The sequence below is a fragment of the Sprattus sprattus genome, assembly GCF_963457725.1.
Source record: "Sprattus sprattus genome assembly, chromosome: 12".
NCBI lineage: Eukaryota > Metazoa > Chordata > Actinopteri > Clupeiformes > Clupeidae > Sprattus > Sprattus sprattus.
In genome coordinates, this window is record NC_137910.1 from 20,642,099 (window position 1) to 20,660,530 (window position 18,432).

General features: G+C 42.2%; 1 protein-coding gene across 1 annotated transcript in view; it reads left to right on the top strand.

Annotated features, from left to right (window-relative positions):
- Positions 1 to 675: 675 nt before the first annotated feature.
- Positions 676 to 18,432, top strand: part of lyst (lysosomal trafficking regulator) — a gene marked incomplete at its 3' end in the record, with an annotated part of 87,343 nt that continues 69,586 nt past the window's right edge. Inside the window, exons 1-2 of the mRNA XM_080849072.1 lie at positions 676 to 714; positions 1,519 to 1,828. Of these exons, the coding sequence (XP_080705198.1) occupies positions 1,748 to 1,828 (81 nt within the window). The 5' untranslated portion in view covers positions 676 to 714; positions 1,519 to 1,747. The remainder of the gene's footprint in view (positions 715 to 1,518; positions 1,829 to 18,432) is intronic.

Here is an 18,432-nt window from a genome sequence, read left to right on the forward strand (position 1 = left end):
CACGACTGGATGACATGAAAGTGGTGCTTGACTGACAGCTTTTAATAATGCATGGATTTCATCAAAAAGCAATGACGAAATGGAACAGTTTGTCTAGACTTCCCTTAAACAAACTAGGTGCGAGACGCCAAACAATGGCTCACACAGCTGGCCTCGTCTAAAAGTGATACATTGAATTTCTGACAAATATTTGTTTGAGTTCAAATATAGCAGGCTTTATCTTTTTACCAGATTAAAACAACAGGTATGCATGCTACGATGCGCAAAAGCATCCGAATAATGTGTCCTTTACCGAGAACAGCCTTGATAATACATTTCTCAAGATTGGAGTTCGCGACAGCAAAATTCGGAGATGTAAATAATTTTCCTTCATCTTTAAACTATTTGCAATTCTGAGATCGATGATGAATGAAATGTAGCAGTAAAGGACCCTGGGCTGTAAATACACTAGCCAAAACCATTCGGTGAAATGGGCGTCTGTTGTTAACCAGACAAAACTCCACCTACAAAGGGGGACACGATTGACGTCATCTGAGTGATTGGTGACCGTGACCGTTCTTTCATGAAATTGCATTGATTGACTGGGAGAGTGTCTATTTTTAACCAATGGAAACGCTAGACATCTTTGTGGGCGATCCCTACAGCAATTTGTGTATTTCGCTTGTCATTTTCACGAGTAGATGGCTTGCATGTATTTGACCGATACAACAGAAGGTATGTTCTATCTAAACTCTGAATGAATTGAAAGGACGACTGAAAGTAAGGCTCAGCTAAGATAATTGTAATTTAGGACTGGGAAATTTGAAGTGTCTCTGTTGTTATGATAATCAAGCTGGTTTGGTTATACTGCGATGCGGGACACCGCAAATATTGCAGCTGAGCGAGAGGCGTGAGCCAATACGATTAATATTCTTGCACTAACGATCAAACATTTTCTTTTGTGTATTTTGGTCGTATGAGATGAAGAAACACCCTATGCAGACTCATAAAACCTCCTCTAATGACTTGCTCCTTAAACTGAGGCTCCTAAAACTGAGACTGTTTGCTGCTGCAGTACCACCGGGTTGTCTTGTTATCATAGCAAAGAAGGCGCTAGCCAGCTAGCTTGACAGGCAACTCAGTTTGCTAACGTCAAAAACCTGAACATCCGAGTTACGGTGAGCCAACACAGGCAAAGCTAGCTAGCAATAGAGCTCGCGTTAGCATACATGCTACCTGTTCATTTTTGAGTAACGCATCCATAAAATCACAAAAAATGCATGTTGCTGTTATTTTTCAGCATTTTATATGTCATATGTAACAAGTCGTGAACTTTGCATTGGCTTTCGGCTAGCCAGCTAACTACCCATCCAACATTACCTTTAGCTTAAAAGCTATCTGAGTTGACTGTACAAAAAAACGTATACAGGCATCACGTCAGCTTGCAAGCAACATGAACATGTTCAAGACGCTTCCCCCTCTCTTACTTTGGAACTAAAGTTAATGGATACGTCTGACTGGTTTCTATTCCCCCGACAGATACCGGACACTTGGAATTTGGACTAACGTTAAGTCTAATGCCCCTGGTGCATTCCTCCAGCATCAGCAATGGGCTGTGTGACCACTGGGATATGATTTGGAGGATTGCATCTATATTCTGCATAATTTTTGGCAGCTGCACTAGTACATCCTGAACAATCCTGACCGTAGATGAGGAGTGAACTGTTGCCTTCGGTTTCCTCCCCTGGTGTCTGGAGTTTTGTCCGCAATGGCCAGCCCACACCTGGCTAATCTCGCCCTTGCGTGGGAAAAGTATATGGACTGCCGCTCACAAGGAGCTGATCTACAGGTAAGATGTGGAAGCACAGATATTTTCATACGCAGAGTTTGAGGTGACGGTTTAGTATCTCCGCCTGGCCCAATCAAACGTGGGCATGTTATGGTGCTGAACTCCCTATTGGTGATGCTAACTTGATTCTCTGCAGTTTTAATGTATGGGGGAGGTTTTGCTTTGTTTCTGAATACTTGTAACACACATACACCAGAAACCTAAAATTGTCGTTACTGAAGTAGTTTGTTGATGTATGTTAGTTTACCACATAATTGAGACTTCCCCTGTGAAAGCCACTGAAACGTTTTGTTGACTTGGCATTTTAGAGATGGCTGTGGCTTTTTCAGTTCTCTTTTGGCTTGAGACAGTTTAGGACTCCTCCTCATTGGCTTCATTAATTTCCACTGGTCTCATGAATATACTCTTAGCCTGGTTGAGCCATAAATCCATTCTCAGACTTGTCAGAGGGATAAAATATGCTCGGTCACCAGGTCCGCTCTGCCCCTGTTAGTTTTGCAAAGCGACCTTTGTAGGACCAATGGCCCTCGGAAGTTTTGGCTTGTGTTACCCAGCAGGACTGTTACTTCGGAGCCACTGTCAGAAATGTGTCACAACTAAAAGAGAGAAAGACTACATATGGAATTTGGAGTTGCGTTAATGAAATTGCCCACATTACAGTGGTTTTAACTTCTTAAAGTGCAATATCCTTCTTTGCAGTGATCTGTGGTATCCATACACTCAATGGCCAAAACAACACTGACCTAATTTGAAGCATCTATTCTGCTTATTTATGATTAGACACTTGGCCCTGCTAAAGTAGTTTCTCTTGGTTTTCAGGGCTATGGTGAGTTATGATATGATGAATAATAACCCTGGTAGTCTGCTCCTCTGCTTCCCAGAGATATTTGTGGCTCTGTCGCTGACCTTTTCACCTTCCTGTTCTCCCAAAATACAGAAACACCTTGATGAAAATAATACACGCTTGCTTTTGTCTAACGCACCTTTTGTTTAGTTTAAATAGCCTATTAAAAGCATAAAATAGGCTACTTGGCTGGACTAGCGCAGAAATACATTGTCTAGGCGGTGGAAGACGGTAGTAGTCTACAGATGAAGATATTCGCTTAGGCTACAAGTCACAATGATCCAGCAACTATTTCACTAATTTTATGCAGTGACTAATATGTAGGCGATGTGTATTGATGGCAAGAATGTATTCATGTTGTGTTCAACCTGGATTCAACCTAGCATGATAGAATGATGAGAACAGGAGAAACCGCTGCTCGTTTCCCACTGTGGATCTTAAAATATGGCACAAATGACCCACTCTTAACATCCATCAAATACAGTCTATGGAGAAATGTTTGGATAGAGTAAAGGGCTGGACATTTTCTTTTTCTCCCATGTCATACTGTATTTAGACTCGACATGCAGACTAGCCTGTATCCAGCATGTTTTCAGAGCAGCATAATGCCTGTTAAAACCATGAACTTAAGACCTCTGTTTTGAGACCAAACTATGGAAACCAAATGTCTTGACACTTACTGTATGTCTTGATACTCTTCACACTTGACTGTTTCACTTGTTATGTTAGATTAAAGTTGATATCTTAATGCCTGCCACACCGACGTCAATAAGCATGAACAAAACATAATTTGTGATGTTAACCATAGAAATGATCATTTTCTGACAGTGTTCTTTTAGCAGTATATGGATTGTTGTACCATCATTCCGAGTTCAAATTAATTGAATCACTTGTAGTTTTTAGACAGGACCACTGTGGTTGTACAGAGAGTATCGGCCAAGACCAACAGCCAGGGAGTAGCAGTATGGAGTTTTGGTCTAGAATTAGCAAGATGACAACCTTAAATGTATGTGAAAACACAATTGGTACAGATAAAAGCTTGCTACTGGTTATGACCGCATTCCTCATAAGTGACCTGATGTTGCATAGTGTTGCTTTAAGGGTGGTACGCAGTTGTGAATGGACAGTTAGTCTGAAGGGGCTTCACAGCCACCCGCAGTGAGGCTTTTGATGGAAGTGGTAAGTGGAAACCGGCCTCTTAACTGCCTGTCAGTCGATAAGATACATAACAGCAAAACTGCTGAGGTTCTTTTTTCTCTCTTTCTCTTTTCTGCTTCACACTTTATTGGCAGTGATGGTGCTGTAAGTAATGAGTTTGTCTCTCTCCCCCCCTCTTCACTCTCTCTCTCTCTTTCTCCCTCTCCTCCTCTCCCTCTCTTCCTCTCTCTTTCTCTCTCTCTCTCTTTCTCCCTCTCCTCCTCTCTCTCTCACTCTCATTCTCTTTCCTCCGCTCTCTCTCTTCCTTGCCTCCTCCCTCTCTCTCCCTATCCTCTCTCTCTCTCTCTCTCTCTCTCTCTCTCTCTCTCTCTCCCTTCTGCTGTCGTGTGCTCCAGCTCACACCCCTACCCCCACCCCATCACGAGACTCTGATTAGTGTTCACTTTTAGTGCGGGAGACTGGATCTGCGGTTTTGCACTCAGTAGAAATGAAGCATTTTTTCCTGTCTTTGTCTCACTTGCTTATCTTGTTTTCTCCTTTGTTTTCACCTCGATCTGATGCAGCAATCTCTGATGCCTTTGGGTGGCTAGGACTGTAGGAACAGTCACAGTTAGTAAAATCTAATGTATCATTTTCAACAAGTTCTTATGATCATTATCAAGGTCTCACATTTAAGAAGTGGCTTGTAGATATTAGGCTAGGCATCATTTCGTTGTCTTGAGTGTTGGTGTGGCCTGGGCAAAGGCATACTAGTTGTCATACCCTTTTGCCCCCTTTAATCTGTTGTGTCTGTGGCCTGGCTGCATTGTGCCTAGCTTGTTCTGCAGCAGAATGCACAGATTATCTGTTGTTCTATGTGGTGGAGAAAAAAAAACATGACAAGGAGGGTTGTTGACCCCTCAGACACAGATGCATTCCTTGAGTGTTGAGTGTTTGCATTGACATGGATCCTCCGACTCCTGCCACCGAAACAAAGCATCCCTGTCACTGGGGTTCACCCCCAGTGTGACTGACGCTTAAAGAGATGTCCTATCACGGCACAGATTCCTCAGAAATAGAACAATGTCATGTAGCATAGACCAATCGCAGTTGTTGTGGAACTTGTTTTGTTTTCTCGTTTGAGTTTTTGTCTTTTGAGTTTGCTGTTGTCCTGTAATTCTCACCAAGTCGTGTATGTACTGTAGCTCTGCACGTGGAGGGTCAAAGCAAATTGCGCCAAAGTGTTAGGATATGAAATTAGCCAAGAATGCAGCCTGGCCTGTTTAGTGTGAGGATTTGGATTCTTATCGGGATGTTAAAAGCCAGATAGGCGCTTATCACAAAGTCTTGTCAACATGTTTGTGGATTGCTGGATTCCTTCCGGTATTTGTAGTTGATTTTATGTGTAGGTGATCGTGGGACATAAAGTCACTGTTCTCAACTTACAGTTCATTGTGTAAGCGAAAGACCTCCATATAGCCTTGTCCACACATCACGTTACATCATCCGTGTGCCCTCTTTTGCTCCCCAAAGCAAACCACTTCTCTTTATTTGTCTGGTCCGCACTATCGTAGCAGTTCAGTTTACCTGTTGGATCAGGTCTAACTACAGAGCTATGATTAATTGGGGGGTGTGTGTGTGTGTGTGTGTGTGTGTGTTTTAGATTGCAGGTTTAGATGCCCAGTTTTTGCCTGTATCTTTTTACTTGTTACACTTAATAGTGACCCATATCAATACCTGTGTTTACACCACATGTGGACCAGACAGTTTGGTTACTCAAACAAAACTAAAACAATAAGCCGACACGGCAATGGACGCATCTCAACTAATTCAAGTTATTGCTATACAAGCATTTGCTTTCCGAAGCATTTTCAGAGCATCTTTTGTTTTGCCAGTTGTGCTTTTGAAAGTAACGTTATTAGGAAAAGTATAAGATTGTTGCATTTTCAATGACGTGCCAATCACAATGTCAGGGAATGTCAGTTGCTGGCAGAAATCCAGTTAATATCGGATTTATTTCCACATGTATAAATGAGGTTCGAAAGGGGATCTGAGAATATTCAAGTCCATGTGCTCTTTACCTGTTTACATCTATGTAATACCTGATTCCATGACGTCTTCACCTGTTTACATCTATATAATACACATCTGATTCCATGTGCTCCACTTTACCTGTTTACATCTTCATAATACATATTAACGAGTATGTGCCACATGGGAGCACTTTCAGCAGGCAGTGTGTAAACGCGACCTCAAGAGATCCAATCCACTTTTTTTCAGTTCTGATCCGATTCAGATACCTGAATTTGGATATCTACTCATACCACAGCTCTCTTTTTCTTGAATGTTATTATCATTATGGTGGTGGTTTTATGTAGGCCTATAAGGTTAAATGAGGCTGTAATAATTCACACAGCGCTTTGTTATTTATTTGTAGCATTTTGTTTTGAATTAAACATTGTTTACCATTTTTTGCCTTACTTCACTGATATTCTTCTTGCACAAATAACCTTTTTAATATATTTGAACATAAGAAGGGACTTTTATTTTGAACTCTGCAAGACCAACAGCGGAATAAACAGTTGAGTGAACAATATGTTATGTTCAATTTACAATTTCGCAACTGAATACAATGCAGAATAACATCATGTGCAATTACTTAATTTAACTTTCATTGAGATAAGTTATAGATCTAGCTAAGTCGTGAATGTCATTGTCAAGCAAGTGTCCTATACAAGCTTCATCAACAGTAGTCAATCCATTTAGTCACACACCAGATACCAAACGAATGGGACATGAAGTGGTTGCAGTGAGTGTCACTGGCTGTGTATAACATTATAGCATTTTTCAGGATGCCAGGCCAAAATTGAGTTGCTGAGATGCAAGAGGTGTCAAGAAAAGAATTCCAAATCACAGACATGTTTTTATTCACTAGCTTGTAGACTTTGTTTTAATCGTCTCCATTCCCCAGTTAAGGTCCTCACAAGACAGGAAAAACTCTAAACTCCATCATGAGAAAGTTTGCCTACGGGCTGCAGTAGAGGCCAGTGCAGCCATGTGGAGGCATTTAGACATCAACAATACATGAACCGGGATTTTTTTGGGTTGTGTTCATTTGATCTGAGTTGATTGTAATTTTGCCTCCTCAGAGTAACCGTTAATGTCACTATGTCACCCAGGGACAGTTCAACTTTACCATTTTGATCCCATTCCCACACCACACCATAACCGTAAAACAGCGATATCCAAATAAAGCCAAATAAATGGCTTTCAGCGTGAGTGGGAATGAGGTATAACTAATTTCAAATTGATTTTCTGCCCTTTTGTCATCTAACAAACTGAACCGTGGCTTAGCCCTTGTCGAGCTTGTCGAGTGGATTCTCTGATTTAGGTTTCCCTGTACCGCTGACCTTTAATGACACAGCCCACCACCCACTCTGTGCACATCAACCGAAGAGCTTTCGGTTTGCGAGTGTTTACCCATGTGATGATTGCAGTGTGAGTTTGGGGGAAGGATGTTGTAACACGATTCTCTCAAGAAGCAGAGTACTTTCAACTGCCATCAGAGATCTTCTGATCTTCTTACCTTGCAGACTGCAGCACGAGTGGATTGTTGACAATTTCAAGGCTTCAAATTCCGGCTTTTCCCTTGCTTTTCTCAACTCTGGAACATTGCAACCAAGAGGATTTGTCTGTTAATTCTAGTAGGTGCATTTGAATGAAAACCACACCACGTTGCAGCACAGTGATTTCTCTGTATTGCTCATCTCCGATATTCTCATTTAGAGACACCTGTTATTTATGTTGATAGATTACAGAGAGTAAAAACTGAATGGCTGACGATTGTGTGTGTGTGTGTGTGTGTGTGTGTGCATTGTCTTTGTGTGGAGAATGAGTCAGAGGGCCTGCCTGCTGTGAAGGCTCTGGTCTGTGTAAACCTGTGCTTGGGGGCTCTTTGACAGTTTAATCTGATTTCCCCCCATAAGGCGGTCTGATGCATCATAGGCCGCTGTGGATGACGTCAAGCAGCACTCTGGCTTAATTGGAATGTGCTACTGCCTATAGAGACCATTATGCTGGCCTAACCTCAACATCAGACCATTTAGGCTGTTGGAGCTTTGGCTAGTGTACTGCACTGGGTGGTGGGTTCTTTGTCTTGTATTGGCTTAATTTCTGCTATTCCTCAAGACCCCTAAAAGGACTTAATTGTAAAAGAATAGCATTTTAACGTGCATTTGTCTTCTGAGAGACAGAAATTATCTTCTTTAATAACTGCTGGATGAATGAAACGGAAAAATATTTGGTGTTGGAACAGGTTTGAAAGGAGGTGGTTTTCAGGTCTCTGGTCTGAAATGGGCCTGAATATCACAAAGTTGATGCCATCAAAGTTGAGGTAAAGGATGCACAGTTCAGTTATGATGCAGAACATGATATTTGCCTAGTTGTTTCTTTCTTATGTGATCACCAAACTTGCTAAAAGATCCAAACTCCTTGCATTTTTGCTTCTTGTACTGGTGCCACCATTAGTCTTTGTTTAGCAATAGGCGGGTGATAGACTTTATCATGAACACCTTATCTCTGAGCCAGCTTGTGTTTATTTTCCACTTCCCCTGTGAAGCTTCATATAGCAAACTCCATCCCGAAAATTCCGGGAATTGTGTAGTATACTGAAGCTTAGTCAAACTTCAGGCTAGTGTGTAGTTTAAACCTCAGAGTTGAGATATTCAAGAAATATTCCTAGTACTATCTGTGCAGGTGTGCATACCTTTAACAGACAGGTCTGGTGATGTTCCCTTTAGAAGGTGGTGGGTATTGTTAGATGTGATTGTACCAATTCCATCTGTCATACTACCTCCTAGTTAGACCACTATTTAGCCACATTCAGAACTGGTTGCTTGGTTACCTGTCCTGTTGTCACAACAGTGGAATGTTTCCTTTATGAAATTTTAATGAATGTGACATGAATTTATGATGGCAGGGATGTTAAGGATGTGTTTTTTCCAGAAAATGTAGCAAGGCTGGACCACTTTGAATAGAGGGACAGATGTACATAATTTCAATCGTGTAATTCACTAAAAATCAAACTTGAATATCATTTGCATATGTAGTTTCATTTAGACTCGAAAAAGGTTTGTGTTACAACTAACTAACTAACTGACTTCTCAGATCCTCTTGCGAAGGTTTTTCCTGTGGTTAGAGTTGAACTTCTCTGCTTTTTTGTGAAGAATTGAAGTAAACTAATGAGGTTGAAGTAAAGGTGTCAAATCCATCCATAACCAGCACAAATTCCTTCATTCCTATTCAGCTATGACATTATTTCATGTGTCTTTCGAAATCATAGTGAATTCCGCTGCTTTAAGCCGAGCATAAACGCACAGATGTTTATGTAACATAAGCTGCTTACAAAAAGAGGTTGGACTACCGGACAGGTACCAGTCAGTGCTTCTGACTAGACCAGCTTATTCTGTCATGGAATTTTCAGGAAAAAAAAACTGAATGAATAGAAAATAAGTCAGTTTTATCATCACTGATCTCTCCACATGCTCACTGATTATGTGCAGGAAAGTGTGTGTGTGTGTGTGTGTGTGTGTGTGTGTGTGTGTGTGTGTGTGTGTGTGTGTGTGTGTGTGTGTGTGTGTGTGTGTGTGTGTGTGTGTGTGTGTGTGTGTGTGTGTGTGTGTGTGTGTGTGTGTGTGTGTGTGTGTGTGTGTGTGGCGGGGGGGGGTGTTTCAATTATTCTGTGGGTTGTGGTGCTTAAAATCTGGCCTAGATTATGTTCAGTAGTGACAGCGATGCAGTGGCCATTGGGCCTCATTCTCTGATGTTTCTTCTGAAATGTTTACAGACTTCGGAAAACCAACGTAAGAAAAAGATCTCTGCAAAATTCGCCTGAAAATGTGTTCTTACGTAGCCAAAGTTTTCTCAGCTGTGCTCCCTCGAAAGAGGTTGCTTAAATTGAGCGTGCGTTCTCGTGCACCTGAATTTACATACATACACGGCCCGCCAGCTCCTTATAAGGGCACGCAACTGAATCGACCGAATCCACGCGGAAGCAACTTCGAAAGCCAGTCATGCCAAAGCAGAAAGTGAGCACCGGTCGAGTAAACACAGATCTAACTTGACCGGTGCAGAGGTGGAGGTACTGCCGCCGGATGTAGTTGTGTCCATTCTATTCCAATATGGCTAAATCAACACGATTGAGTTTAGTGCTTATTTATATAGTCATATTGCATTTGCAGTGTTCGTGTTGTCCGATCACGATATCTCGTAGAATCATGACTATAAATGTGAAATGTAATTGTTAATGATACAAATATTCTCATATGTATTATTATTATTATAATTATAATAATATAAACGATTTCTCACAAATTCAGCCCTTAACACAGAGCAGAGATCTTGTGGTTTTTGGAGGAATCGCATTTAAAGAAACTGTGGCCGATTTAGGACTGCTATTTTGCGTTCTAAAATTCTTCTGAAGTTTAGAACAAATCACCGATGCATGAACTTTCATGAATGCCAAATTTGTTCCTTAATCCACCTGAAGTGGAGTACAGAAGAAATTCCTTCGTAAATTATTCTTTACTGCTTTCGAGAATGAGGCCCAATGTTGCTAAATTCAGATGGGGGGAATTACAGGGGATCACAGGAACACTATCCCCCATTACCTACTAGCCCACACTAAAGTACAAAGCACAAAGCACAAAGTTACTGTGTCTTCCTCATGCAACTGAACTGTGAGTGGAATCTCCATCATTGATTTCAAATAGAATTCGGTTGCATGTGGCCATTATGTTTGACTATTATTTGGTTGCAATTGGAATCATTTATTTCATATTTCGTTGCTATTTTTCTATAGCTCAGATAGATTCTTGTTACCACGACCATGATGTCATTTGCTGTCACTTGTAGGTGTGTTTGGGGCCTCTAACCCCAGAGTGTTTAACCAGGGCAGTAGAAGGGCAGTCTTAAAGGACAATGGCAATGAAAGTAATGCTTGTTTTATCCAGATACAAAGAATGTATATCATGAACACCTTGTGTTTAAAGGATTCACAATCTGTTTTTGGTCACCTCGAGTCAATTTTTTCCATTGTCCACCAATAGCCTGATGATCTCAGTGACTATTATGACATTAGTGTTTTTTGTTGTGGAGGATGTGCTTCCTTCACACTTCCTCCCCAACCGCCCACATCTACTCGTCTGCATCAAAGGTGTGATTACAAAATACACCCCATCCTTCCTTGCACCTGAAGCAATACACTGATTGGCTGCAATAATGTATGGCTTAGTCTGAGACACTTTGTTTGTTTGTTTGGTGTTTAAAAAAAAAAAAAAAAAAATGTATTTACACCAGACCAGAGTGTTTTTTCCAGCACACACATCAACATGAGGACTGTAAGGATTAACCTGCTGAAACTGAAGCAAAGTGTGTTGGATAAGAATTGCAGACTGAACATTTTAAGAGGCTTGCATTAAGTTTTGCCTGCTTCTTGTGCCCTCCTGGTGCTGAGCTCCTGATGTCGACGGTCTAATTGACTCAGAGAGGGTGAATAATTAATTTCTCTACGGTTAGTATGGTGACTCACATTTCCACACCCTGTCCTACTTATACCATTCCTCCTACTGTGCTGGTTAGCCACTGACCCACTTTGTGAGAGACCTGTTCCTTTTCACCTGCCCGGAGTAAGACACTGAAATATATTTAAAAAAATATATATACTGTATATATAGCTGTTAGGGGGCCAAATAGCCCAACAGGGCCCAGTTGACATGGAAACATGAAGTGATTATGTCTAGGGCATTGCATTACACACTCACAGCAAGTTTCATGTGAATAGACCAAAGATTGGTCGAGATATGTCTTGCCCTGTCCTGTCTGGTGGATTCGCTGCCGATCTGGATGGGTTGTAACGGACCAAGGTTATACTAGTTTTCTCTATTTACAAAAATGTCTCAATCATTATTTTTTTGTCTTAGTTTCAGTGTAATTACCCTGTAATAAACAAAGTGTTTTTAAAAAAATCCATCCGATAACTTTGTGAGGCTTGGTCTGAAGGTCATGTGTTGCAAATTTGGTGAAAATTGGAAAAACTGTGGTCTGTGATAATTTTTTAAACCTCTCTATAGGTTTTCAGTGTTGGCCTTGGGTCCTCTCACAGTATTACCAGACATAAGAATATTTATTTATAAGGCAAATACACTTTGGCTAGCTGTCTCTGACACCATCTTTGACGTTCTTGTATCATGAATACAGATAGAAATGTTGCCTATATCGCTATCAAATGTCTCTTTTTTTTTGGGCATTTTTTCGGAAATGCCAATTTTCCTTACTGAAGTTTGCAAATCTGTTCACGTTTTTCTGCAATGTGGAAGTCATAGGTCCCTACTTATCAGTGGAGTCGGTAAGTTGAGTGCTAGTGTAGTCCAGCTGTGGGTCTTTACAGTAGGTCATACAGGCGGGATGTGGGATCAGGCTTGAAACACTGAAGTAATGGTTTGCTCAGGCAAAGGTAACGGAAGTCGAGATGTCAAATGTTTTTCTCTCTGTGTGACTGGGCCAGCTGTTTCCTGCCTCTTAATGCTTCTGTGTAATAAAGTCAGCTTAAACTGCTCCTGTTTATGTGACTCCCGTACAGATAAAACAATTACATTTCACGTCCCCTCATTGAAGTTTCTTAGAGATATAACGTACTCATGACGAGTGCATAACTGCGACAGGTTGAATTCAGATTCATACTTGAACCTAAGTGACCAGTCAACCTCCATGTCTTTGAAAGGCTGAAACACTAAGCAGGATGAAAAGTTGGCCTATCTCTGTACATGGTGCATATAGTCTACATACTGATCAAATGTGTCCACGCTGACAAGGCTGTAACATGATGCTCAGCACACACGCCAAATTCAATCAGCAACATAAACCGGAAGGAAGCACAAAAAAATAAAAAAGTCCTCCAGCCTTATGCAACTCATCATGCCCACCACGAGACCATAGTCACACACACACAGACACAGACAGACACACACTTATGATACACACACACTCTCTGGTCTTCTCGAGACGTTCACAGGCAGACCTGGTGGAGCAGTCAGAGCCATGAGGACTGTGAGTAATCCTGTCATGCAGGGCTGATCAGAAGGGCATGACTCGTGTCTGTACATTATCCCAGAGACCCTCATCCCTAACACCCCCCCCCCCCCCCCCCCCCCTCCTCATTCCTATAACACACACCACACACACACACACACACACACACACACACACACACACACACTCACTCCTGAGAGTAAAAGCTGTGAAGGTTAGGTTGTGTGTAGATGACTAGTCACGTTTTCCCGCTACAAGCCTGAAAGGAAGAAGAGAGGGGATCATAAGCTCAGGGACCCCTCTCTCTCGGACACAGATAGCTCACTGCACTATGCAGTCAGAATTCAGGCACATTTCTTTTCTTATTCTATGCACAGGCTGTTTTGCGATACATTTATTTATTTGGTTTCTTATTTATTTCACTTTCTTGTTTTTGGGATTGATTGGGTATTATTTGATTCCATAATGGTCGGAACCATTCTGCTTTGTACATCTCTTAAGCGAGGTTGTTTATGAAGTCAAACTGACTACCTTTTTCTCAGGTGTGTGGTTAAATATGTGTACTGCCTGTTGTGATTTCCTGCAGTAGAGAGCTGCAGGCTTTATACCCCTAACGCTGCTGTAAGATTGGAGGTGACAAAGTGTTAATGAAACGGCGTCCTGTTTGCTTCACACCTTTTGTGGAATGACACTCTTGATGTGCAACACCAAACTGAAGGGCCCTCCCTCGCCCATGAGAATACAAATCTGAAAAGAGATTGGCTTATTCTCTCCCTACTTTTTCCTAGATAACAGTGAGATTAAAAGTGTAATCTCCTGCTTCTCAGATTTGTATATGGACCAGCTCTCCCCTATGGTGTGACAGAAGGAGTTTCATTAAGCTCACAAATCCTGCTCAGTTTTCAGTTTTAAATGTTCACAGTGCAAGTGCATTTATTTAACTAGTCTATTAAAAGAAAACTGTTGTGGAGAGGGATAGTTAGGAGATCTTTTTGTCAGTTATGGATCTTTTGAATATATAGTGCCTCATCTCAAGTATGTCTCAAACTTTTTCTCTTATGGAATTTTAGGAGAAATATCTGTGACACATAATTGAAACAATAATGAGATAACAACTCTCATGCCAGCATTTAGTGGGCACATTTTTGGAATGCTATTGGGATTGAGAATACAACTCCAGACACCAGTAAGCATTTTTCTTAATCGTGATTGCAGGAAGTTTCAGAAAGAAACTTCAGGTGTGATCAGGGATGTGATTTCACCACCATCGTCACCTTTGATTTGTCATGATGAGGACCGATCAGACCAGTCAGGCGCTCAGGAAGGTTAAGTGGAGAAGGATTCGGACACGGACACACGGACACACGGACACACGGACACACGGACACACGGACACACGGACACACGGACGCACGGACACACGGACGCACGGACACACAGAGAGACAGACGAACAGTCACAAGCCTATGCAGCTCTCAGGCAGTCCATTCTAATCACTCAAATCAAGGGCTGGTGTTTTGATCCCTTTCACCTATCTGCTTAATGAAATTAGACTGCGCTGTACACTGCTGCGGTGCTCTGTGCAGTACTTGCAGCACTGCTGTCCTGTGAATGCACATGCCAGTGTCACGGTAGTACTAGCAAGGGGCACACCTGATCTGTTCAGTGTGTTTTTCACTGGTGTGCCTTCTCTCTAATCCAGCCGTGGAAATCAAAGTGGGTTTTTGTTTCTTTTTTTTGCCTCCGTCTTAACGTTTACTCATCGCTAATGTCATTAAATGTTGCAGCTGAGCAGCTAATCAGTCCCGTTACTCTGTTGTCCACGACGGGATGTCCTCTCTTGAGACACACACACACAAGCACACACACACACACACACACAAACACACACACACTGGAAGAGAGAGAGAGAGAGGTTTTGGCCACTATTTTATTGATGTTCTGGATTGGATCACATTAGAGGTTGCTAAGGATAAACAGGCCACTGACGGGAAACAGGCGGGTTCTTGTCAGAGGTCCAGTGCTTCCTGCATGACTGCAGTCAGTCATGTGATGGATAAAAAACGTGGCGCCTTCACTGAGCCACGGAAGCAAGCCTGTGTTGGCTATGACTGCTGCTCACCTATAGGCTACAGTGAAGGACGACGACCTCCCATAGACACACAGATTAGGCTACGCAACAAGGATAATAAGGCACATCTGTAAATCCAGGTCCAGATACAGTCTGTGATTCTGGTGGTTGTTGAAATTATAGCTTAACATCCAATCAAATTGCACTCTTTCCTTCCGTGCTTCTGAAGTAATGTGTTGATCGTCTGGAATCTGGTCTGAGCCACTTTGTTTCCCTATGTATAGAGCTGGGATTGTGCACTAAGACAAGTTGTTCTACATGAGTTTTTTTGAGCGCACACACTGAATGGTATAGACTAGAGGACTGTGAGGAGCAATTAACTGAATTTGTTTAAAAGTGTATTGGATTAGAATCACAGACTGCACATTTTTAAGTCCTTTTCTAGACTCATGCTGCTAGCCTCTTATGGCCTCTTTGGTCTGTTATGACTGATTGAGACCACTCTCCCCTCTCTTCTCCTTATCATCTTCTGTCAGCTCCCTGATCATTGCAACTCATAACTTCTCTGTTCACTTCCATTTTAATTTCCTGTCTTTCTCATCACTGCATTTTTTTCCCTTCTCTCTCTTGCTCACTCTGTCTCTCTCTTTCTTTCTCTCTCTCTCTCTGTGTGCTGTCTTGCCTTTTTCCTGTCTAGCTCCTTGGTGCGCTGTGATTCTCCTGGTGGATTGGGTTTTGAGATTATTAGGTGGAACCCTCAGTCACTGTGTCTCTGCAGGAGCTGGTGAGTGAGTCAGTGTGTGTGTTTCTGGTGTTTGTGTTCACCCAGGGGGATGCCCAGTCTCCAGAACTTGCAGCAAAAGAGTGACAGAGCTCAGAAAAAAACACTTATACAGCACAGTAATAGCCTTCTCTCTGGAGTCTGATGGTCCTTCTGCGTTTTTACCGCCATGTGTGACTGCTCTGCTGACCCATCAGAGCTCTCAGATAGATGCCAGACTGAAAAAAGACAATCATGCCTTCACATGAGCCTAATGCATTCCTTTTATCGTATCTTTCCCCCTTTGCTTTTCTGAGTGTAGCCTAATACCCAGACAAGATGATTAGGTGCTTTCCATTTTTTTTCCGTTCCGTTGGACGTCAGAGAAAAGAGGAACCTTCTGTGGAGGTCTCCCTTGATCACTGGTGCAATCATCAAAGGAAGTTCAGTTACCCAGCATGAACTTCCTGTCCTCAGACCTTTTTTTTTTTTAAATGTGTAGCGAAAGCGACGGTTTGCTCATGACTGCACAAGACCGCGCTGGTCTACTCTACCGTACTCTATTCTACTCTACTCTTCCCACATACTCTACTCTACTCTACTCTACTATACTCTACTGTACTCTTCCCATCTACTCTACTCTACTCTACCGTACTCTATTGTACTCTACTCTACTCTACTCTACTCTACCGTACTCTATTCTATTCTACTCTACTCTACTCTTCCCACCTACTCCACTCTACTCTACTCTACTCTACTCTACTCTACTCTTCCCACCTACTCTACTGTACTCTATTCTACTCTACTCTACTCTACTTTTCCCACCTACTCTACTGTGCTCTATTCTACTCAACTCTACTCTAATCTACTCTACTCTACTCTACTCTACTCTACTCTACTCTGTGTGGCCTGCAGCCATGCTGACAGTGGCATAGTCACATTGAGCCAGCCAGGCTGCCAGACACATGCCTTTAACATGGGCAGTGTAGGGGGCATGCGCAGACACAAGCCTTTAACATGGGCAGTGTAGGGGGCATGCGCAGACACAAGCCTTTAACCTGGGCGCTGTAGGGGGAATGCGCAGACACAAGCCTTTAACATGGGCAGTGTAGGGGGCATGCGCAGACACAAGCCTTTAACCTGGGCGCTGTAGGGGGAATGCGCAGACACAAGCCTTTAACATGGGCAGTGTAGGGGGCATGCGCCTGCTGGTTCAAAGTGGCCAATTTGTTTAGAGTGTTTTTTAGGAAGTTTTTAGTCTAAACCATGATGATAAGTCAAACAATATACTTTAATAATAATAGACTAGCCAATAAAGGGTTTTTAGTTGTGGTGAAAAAAAGCCAATACAAAAATCAAACAATAATAGGCTGGCTGCTGATTTTTGTATTGAAAATGAATTGCCGTCAGCCATAACATTCATGCTTCATCACCCAGAACTCTGTAACGCTGTCAGGTTTCAGCCTGTGTGATGTTGTCCTGTCCCCTAATTTGTTCTAACATGGTGTAGTTCTGATGGCTGCACGTCTGTGATTCCAGACACCACACGGTCAATATTGGGCGCAGTGGAGCGTCTCTGCTTTGCCGATTGACCCTGGTTGACCCGAGTTCGATTCTTAATGGCTTAAGGTTGTCTGTACGTCGCTTTGGAGAAAAGGGTCTGCTAAATACCTTTACCTTTATCACTGCTCACTACCAGACACAAGCCTTTAAAATGGGCCATAGACACTTACTTTAAATATCTGTAGCAGTGCATGTAAGAGAGCTTCTTTAAGTTAAAGCATGATTCATCGGTCACTGTACTCCAGTCGGAAGCAGTTTTGTCTTGGCTCAGACGGCAGACACCACACAGACAGATCAGTGTTGAGCTGGTGACTGTAATCCTCTCAGCTCTGCCTTCATACATGCACACAGAGTGGGGAGGCCTGGTCTCTTCCCTCACCAATCAGGATCACCCTGTGTGTGTGTGTGTGTGTGTGTGTGTGTGTGTGTGTGTGTGTGTGTGTGTGTGTGTGTGTGTGTGTGTGTGTGTGTGTGTGTGTGTGTGTGTGTGGACTAAGAGGATGGCGAGTGTCAGGAGGTTACTGGCACGCAATATCTCGCCAACACTACTCCCCTTATCTGGTTAAAGAGGTCAGGTGCATGCTGCCTTGGAATGGACACTGTCACGGATTGATTTTAGTCAGGAGTGTTGCCAAATTTAACATATTGACACATTTTGATGGTCAGCATTTAACAATATTAATTAAATTGGGAATGTAGTCTAGGTTTCACTGTTTGAATGAGGGATGGGAGGTGGTGGTGTTTAACCTCCACCGAATAAGAGGACATCCAAGAAGTGCCATAGTCTTTGTTGTCTTTCTTCTGGGCTGTTGTGCAGCGTGAAATAACTAGCATAAGATACAAATTGTAGGCAAATGGTTCACAGACTTGGCTGAACTTGGTATTCTGTTAGCTGTATAGCTAAACTTGTACTCTTCAATACTAGATGGAACTTCCACTTTTATCATATGTTGGCTGGCAGAGGTAACACAGATAATGTGTTAAATCGTGACACACACACACATGTCTATTTATAAACACATTTAATATATATTTACTTTCTACTTACATAGTGGTCCTTATGTGTATAAACATAAGTCTTGAAGAGTGTTCACACTCTTTACATTCATAGAAACATGCTAGCCTTACAGTGAAAATGTGTT